Source organism: Phascolarctos cinereus, unplaced genomic scaffold, assembly GCF_003287225.1.
Source record: "Phascolarctos cinereus isolate Bilbo 61053 unplaced genomic scaffold, phaCin_HiC Scaffold_2;HRSCAF=192, whole genome shotgun sequence".
Taxonomy (NCBI): Eukaryota; Metazoa; Chordata; class Mammalia; order Diprotodontia; family Phascolarctidae; genus Phascolarctos; species Phascolarctos cinereus.
In genome coordinates, this window is record NW_027555625.1 from 231,307,645 (window position 1) to 231,314,247 (window position 6,603).

Here is a 6,603-nt window from a genome sequence, read left to right on the forward strand (position 1 = left end):
ACAGACAACATTACATTTTAAAACGAAGTTACTTTGCAGCCTGCAGGAATCCTTGTGTATGGTTTAGTGGCTTGTGTTTCTGTTTGAGTTTGACACCACAACTTTCTAGCACACACTGGGCCAGTCATGGGAACCTTGTCCCGGCCAGAACCCCAAAGCCAGTAACTTAGAAAACGGCCGAAAAACTACAGCTCCGTTGATTGTTTCTGAGATCCTCAGAGGCTACTGCCACGAGAGGGCGCCAGATGCACATAATCACAGGTGCCTTGGTAGGGAGGGCAGTTTCCCCCCTTTCCCCAGCAGGGGGCAATATTGTTGGTCTTCCCTTGCGCTCCCCCCCCCCCGCCCCCCCATATATCTTCACAAAGTTGAAGGCAAAAAGAATTTTTGTAAATTGAATTACATTTAGATGTCTTGGGACAGCTTCTTGGATAAAGGAATCCAGTGGAAATTTTTTTTTAACTGTAATGCATCCTTTTATAAATTGAATCATCACTCCTCTAATGGGAAATTTTTATATGGCAAAGTTAGTGAAATCAGGGCAAACCCCTGTCTTCCTGGGTCAATGACTCCACTTTTTAAGTGGTGTAGCGCAGAAAACAATGATTAGCGATCAACAACGTACCTACTTCTTTTTGTGTGAAAGTTCAAGTTTCTCAATGGCAATGAATGGTAGTGATTATCATATGAGTTATGGTTAGGTTCAGTTGCTATTGGTTAAGTAGTAGTAATAAACTTTTTTTTTTTGGAGAATGAAAGTCTCCCCATGAAGATCTATGTGGGTGCTGTGGGCTGGTAGTAGAGTCCATCTTACAAATAGTATAACTTAGTTAGAAAAGCATGGGATATGGAGTCAGAGGAGCTGGGTTCAAATCATAACTTTACTACTTTAATAATAGTTGGCACTTATAGATTACTTGGAAGGTTACGAAGTGCTTTGCATAAATCACCTCATTTGGTCTTCATGGCAACCCTGTGAGGAACATACAGTAGATACTGTGGTCACTGTTTTACAGATGAGTCACCTAAGGCTCAGAGCGATAAAGTGACTTACCCACAGTCACAAAGCCAGTAAATGGCAGAGCTGGAATTCAAACTTGATCTTTCCTGACCCTAGGTACATCCTCTTTAATTACACCATCCTCTCTTTTGTGTAACCTTTGGTTCTCTGGCTATCGATTTTTTATCTGTAAAAAGAGGTTAGACTGAATCATCCCTCCTCATCCCTTTGGGTTCTAAATCCTATGCTCTCAGCAATTATGAGGTGTTTTGCTGCCCAACTATCTATTGAATAAATAGGTAGAGCACAGGACGCTCTGGCTGAAAATGTCAACCCTAACATTAATAATTAAGCTTTATCTCTTTGAGACTTTTGAGTCTTAAGTCTGGAAATGTAAATGAGATTGGACTTAGGGGAAGAAACATCCTAAAACCACTATCAGTCAACATCCTTAGTTATGAAGGGCAAAGACCATTAGATTAAGACCTAGGTCTAGGAGATTAAGCTCCAGTTCCACTATTGCTATTATGCATAACTTTAGGCCAATCATTTCCCCTTTATTTGGGCCTCAGTTTACCCATATGTAAAATCAAGGGTTTGGGTTAGAAATCTCTTCCAGCTCTTAATATTCTCTACCCTATGCATGGAATAGGAGGCTATTAGATGACACAGTAGATAGAGTGCTGGATTTAGAGTCAGGAGGACTTGAGTTCAAATCCTGTCTCAGATACTTAATTAGATGTATGACTGTGTGAAGTGGGCAAATCACTTAAGTTCTTTCAGCCTCAGTTCCCTCTTTTGTAAAAATAGGGATGATAATATCACCTAACTTACACGGTTGTTGTGAGGGTCAGACAAGATAATATGTAAAGCATTTTTTGAACTTTGAAGTCCAATGCAAATGCTAGCTATTATTATTATTATGTCCTTAGATCCTTTCCATTTCTAATGTTGTAAGTTCCAGGGTACCTTCTTGCTCTGACATTCTGTGTTCCATGTTATCAGTCAACAAACAAGCCATTATTAAGCTCCAGTTACCTGTTCCAGGCACTTACTAGGCACTGGGGATATGAATACAAAAGTGAGAACATCCCTACCCTCAAAGGGAGGGGGTGGCATTCTATTGGGAGAAATGCAACCTGTTCACAGTTATAGGGTCCCTTTTGCTTCTCACATTATGTGTTCTGTTTTCTAAGGTCCCTTCCTTATTCTGGGTCCATGGTGAGCAGTTAACCCTAACAGTAGCAGGGATTGATAGGAAAAGGGACACAAGATTAGGTTGTTTGTAGGGGGCATTGATGTAGACAAGTGGGAGGAAGGGGCCTCAATGAGGAAGCAGGAGCATAACAAAGATTCTTTTTCCCTTTGGTTGGTGGGCCGGGGTGGGAATGGTCTCAGAATTTACTCTATTATTGCTAGTAAATATGGTTGTATGTATGTGTGTTTCTTTGTGTTGGCCACAGGTACTGTGTCATGTTCCAGCTTGTGACAATCACTGTGGGCTGCCTTCAGATAAGGGCCCCCTACACTCAGTGGATGAGGTACCTCACCCAAGGGCATGTGGTCTGTGTGTTGTGTGAGCCACCTGCCCTGGATATGAGAAGCCTTCGGTGCTATGGGGATGGTAAAGGATCCAGAGGGTGAGAGTCTGGACTTTGGCACGTGTGCGTGCGTGTGTGTGTGTGTGTGTGTGTGTGTGTGTGTGTGTGAGAGAGAGAGAGAGAGGAGAGAGAGAGAGAGAGAGCGGGCTGTCTGATAGTGGAACTCACTGACTTGTGAAATGACCTTTCCCTGACTATTCAACTGATGCTTGATGTCTGCCGCTCAGGGAGATTATTGGTGGTGGTGGTGGGGAGGATTCTTCTTTTAGGTGGGAGGTTGGAGTTTCACCTGTGTGGCCTTCCTGGGCCCTCAGTGTCTTCATCTGTACAATGAGGGGGTTGGACTACACGGCTTCTGAGGTTCTTTCCAGCTCTAGAACTAGGATCCTAAGATTCCTTCCAACTCTGAAAGTCCATGTTCTAACATTGGAACCATACTAAGTTTTAAGATTCTAGCTTCTAACCCCTTTTCTGACTGTGATAGTTTACATTCTAAGGGTATTTTCAGTGCTAACATTCTTGTTCTTTGTCCTATGGTTTCTTCCAGCTTGGACCTTCTTCTGTTTTGTTTTGTTTCTGCACATTCTCTGACATTCTAGTTCTAAAATTCTTTATTCTAAGGTTCTTTCCATCTTTGATGTTCTTTGCTTTTTCATTCTGTGATTCCGATATTCAGACTCTTTGTTGGTTTATTTCCAACTTCTCCAGCCTTGGGAGATGTAGATCCCAGTGAACTATGTCCAGACGGCCTTGTGGTGACCCCGCGGATGGCTGGACCAACACACAGGTGCTGCCCCCTCGAAGGTTTATGCCCTGTGCTTTGTTCATTGCAGGGACCAGCTGTTTCAGTGGCAGGCCCTTGGCAATCCCAGCTGTAGAGGGACCTGGAAGAGATTTCAGCAGCTGGAAGCCTGTTCCTGCCCTTCTGTCCACAGCTTCCTGTTTGTCTAGGGGGCGTGGACTTGAGCTGTCTACCTACAGAGGGCCTCTGAGCTTTGGGACACCGGTGGATGGTACCCTCTCCTAACCTGCCCCTCCCCAAGACTGAAAGAATCCTGTGTCTTACGTTCTTCTGGTCATGGGAAGGTCCTCCTCCCTTCTCCCCCTACCAGTCTTAAAAACACGGGAAATCTCCACCCCCACCCCTTTCTGTTTTCCCTTTTTTTTCCTTTCCCTTTTCTTTATACCAGTCTGGCCTGAAACACCCACTGTAGAGAATAAAGATGTTTTGGAGAAACTATAGCTCAGCAATTTTCTTTTTTTTGTCTAATAGAAGAAAACCAGACTTGGTAGTAGTGTTGGCCCTTAGCAAAGTCCTTCCTCCTAACTGGGGCATGCAGAGTGTGAGTGTGAATGAGTGAATGGGAGGGCCAAGATCTTTTAGCTGCCCTGGTGCCTCCAGCCTGCATGCCTGACACATATCAGGGCCAAGCTGACACTTACTTTTGGGTAGAAGGTCAGGATCCTACAAAGACTTGCTAGCAGGATGGATCACAGTGACCAATGCTGATGAGAGATGGTTACTATGTCTAGAGAGCAAGGAAAGGACATAGTCCTTAGAGATTGGCTTCGTTGGGGTCCCCAATACACCACCAAAAGAATGCTTATTTTTGGTTTAGTGGCCTCCATTTCTATTTGAATTTGAGAGATGAACTTTAAGAGATGAACATGGAAGAGAAGAGGCCAATCCAGGCACAGGAGGATGGCCTGAAACCAGAAGAGGGAAGGACAGGGTTGGGGAGTAGAAAGTAGTTCAGTTTGGCTGGAATTGAGAGAATAGGAAAGGAAGTAGTATGAGACAAGACTAGAGAGCTAATCAGAGTCAGATGAGGGAGGGTCTTGAATGTCCAAGATCAAAGTCCTACTTAATTCTGTAGGTGATGACAACCACTGATGGTTTTTGTATAGAGTGGCATGATTGATCATGGACGTGCATTAGAACACTCACCTGGGAAAGGATGTAAAGGATGGCGAAGATCAGAAGCTGAAGTCAGGGAGACTAATTATAAAGCTATTCTAGTCATTTAGGCAAGAGTTGATGAGGTCTTAAAAAGGGTGACTGAAGTGGGTTGAGAGGAGCAATCTCCTTGAATCTTGGAGCCCTAGGAATGACTTTGTCCCATAAGATTCATCCTCTGCCATTCTCTATCCTAGGCTCCACCTTCCTGTCCCACCTCTCTGAGAGCTCAGCCCTATTGTTTCCTCCTTACCCAATCTTCCCCTCCACCCCCACCTACCTGCCTTTCCTCTCTGCCCCACAGCAGCAAGGCCTAGGGGATCTTTGGGTCACAAGCACTTCATTAAGTATGTATTGAACTTCTACTGTATACAGGACCTCATTGTGGATATAACAGTGAATAAGACATAGTCCCTGCCTTTAAAGAGTTTATAGTCCAGCAGAGGAAATTGTTTATAGAAAGATTTTTTAAAAGATTTCAGTGTAAAGTGGACATTTTATAGTGACTAGCCCCAAATTGAAAACCATGTATTAGCATATCTTTGTTCTATTTTTTATTTATCTATCTATCCATTCATTCATTCATTTATGTAAATGTTTCCTGATTACATTGGTTGGGACTCTACTGTGGGGCACATAGAGGCTCATGTCAGACACCTCTGTCTTAAAGATCCTTCAGGTGCTTTCCCTGATCCCCTGGTAGAAGCAATCTCTTCTTTCCTTGAATATTACCCATAGTTTTGCCTTTGCATTTCCTGTGCATTTATTCTTATCTTCATTGTGTCATAATTGGATGTGTAATTGTCCTTTCTGCTATTAGATTATAAACTCCTTGAGGGCAGGGCCATGTTCATCTTTGTATCCCCAGTACTGAGCATAGGGCCTCTATCATAGTAGGTAATTAATAAATATTTTCATTGGATTGGATTGCCCTGGGTTTCCAGAACTAAGGGGGATTCAAAGAGAGGCCAGTAGTTTAAGGTAAAAGGAGATAGCCATATTGAATCATACCTGGCCACGTGCTGAAGCCTGGACAAGGCTAATTCCTGAGACTGGCAGGCAGAGAAGATATCTGGATGATGTGGGGAAGGCAGCTTTCCCCTGGGTTTCCCAGGTGGTTTGGGGAGAACGCACATCTTGTCCATGTCCAGTATCAACACTGTAGGTCTGCTGGAGGAGAGAGTGTGGGCAGGTATTTTCAGAGCAACAGCCCTAAGGGGTGTGTCATTGTGGAATCAGGCAGAACATGTTGCTTGTTAATTACTGGCTCTTAATTACTGGCTGGGGATTATAGTCCTCAGGTAGTCATGGTCTGTCATGCCCTGAGGAGGTGGCAACAGCAGCAGCTGCTTAAATAGCATCACTCTCTGCCCCAGAATTCATCTTAGCTTTAGACCCTTTTGTCCTGGTCTAGTGTGGATCCATGAAAGGACAGTTACTAGAGTCCCTTGCGTTCTAAGTTCTCTCTCAGCTCTGACATTCTATGATTTATATTTTAATGTATCTTCCAGACCCATCAGTCCAAGTTCTAAGACTTCTTTCTGTTCTGACCTCCTATATTCTAGTTCTAAGGTTCCTTCTAGGTCTGACATCTCATCTTCTAAGTTCCCTTCCAGCTCTGACATCCCATCTTCTAAGGTCTTTCCTAGCTCTGACATCCCATTTTCAAAGGTGTCTCCTAGCTCTGACATCCCATCTTCTAAGGGTCTCCTAGCTCTAACATCCCATCTTCTAAGGTGTCTCCTAGCTCTGACATCCATCTTTCTAAGGTGTCTCCTAGCTCTGACATCCCATCTTCTAAGGTCTCTCCTAGCTCTGACATCTCCTCTTTCTACGGTGTCTCCTAGCTCTGACATCCCATCTTCTGAGATGTCTCCTAGCTCTGACATACCATCTTCTAAGGTCCCTTCCAGCTCTGACATCCCATCTTCTATGGTCTCTCCTAGCTCTGACACCCCATCTTCTAAGGTCTCTCCCAGCTCTGACATCTCATCTTTCTAAGGTGTCTCCTAGCTCTGACATCTCATCTTCTGAGGTGACTTCCG

The 6,603-nt window shown here is 44.0% G+C and overlaps 1 protein-coding gene across 1 annotated transcript in view; it reads left to right on the forward strand.

The window, feature by feature from the left end:
- LOC110206636 (somatomedin-B and thrombospondin type-1 domain-containing protein-like) overlaps positions 1–3,843 on the forward strand; it is a 33,059-nt gene extending 29,216 nt beyond the window's left edge. The window contains exons 5-6 of the mRNA XM_020984184.2: positions 2,464–2,640; positions 3,435–3,843. Of these exons, the coding sequence (XP_020839843.1) occupies positions 2,464–2,640; positions 3,435–3,552 (295 nt within the window). The 3' untranslated portion in view covers positions 3,553–3,843. The remainder of the gene's footprint in view (positions 1–2,463; positions 2,641–3,434) is intronic.
- The last annotated feature ends 2,760 nt before the right edge of the window (positions 3,844–6,603 follow it).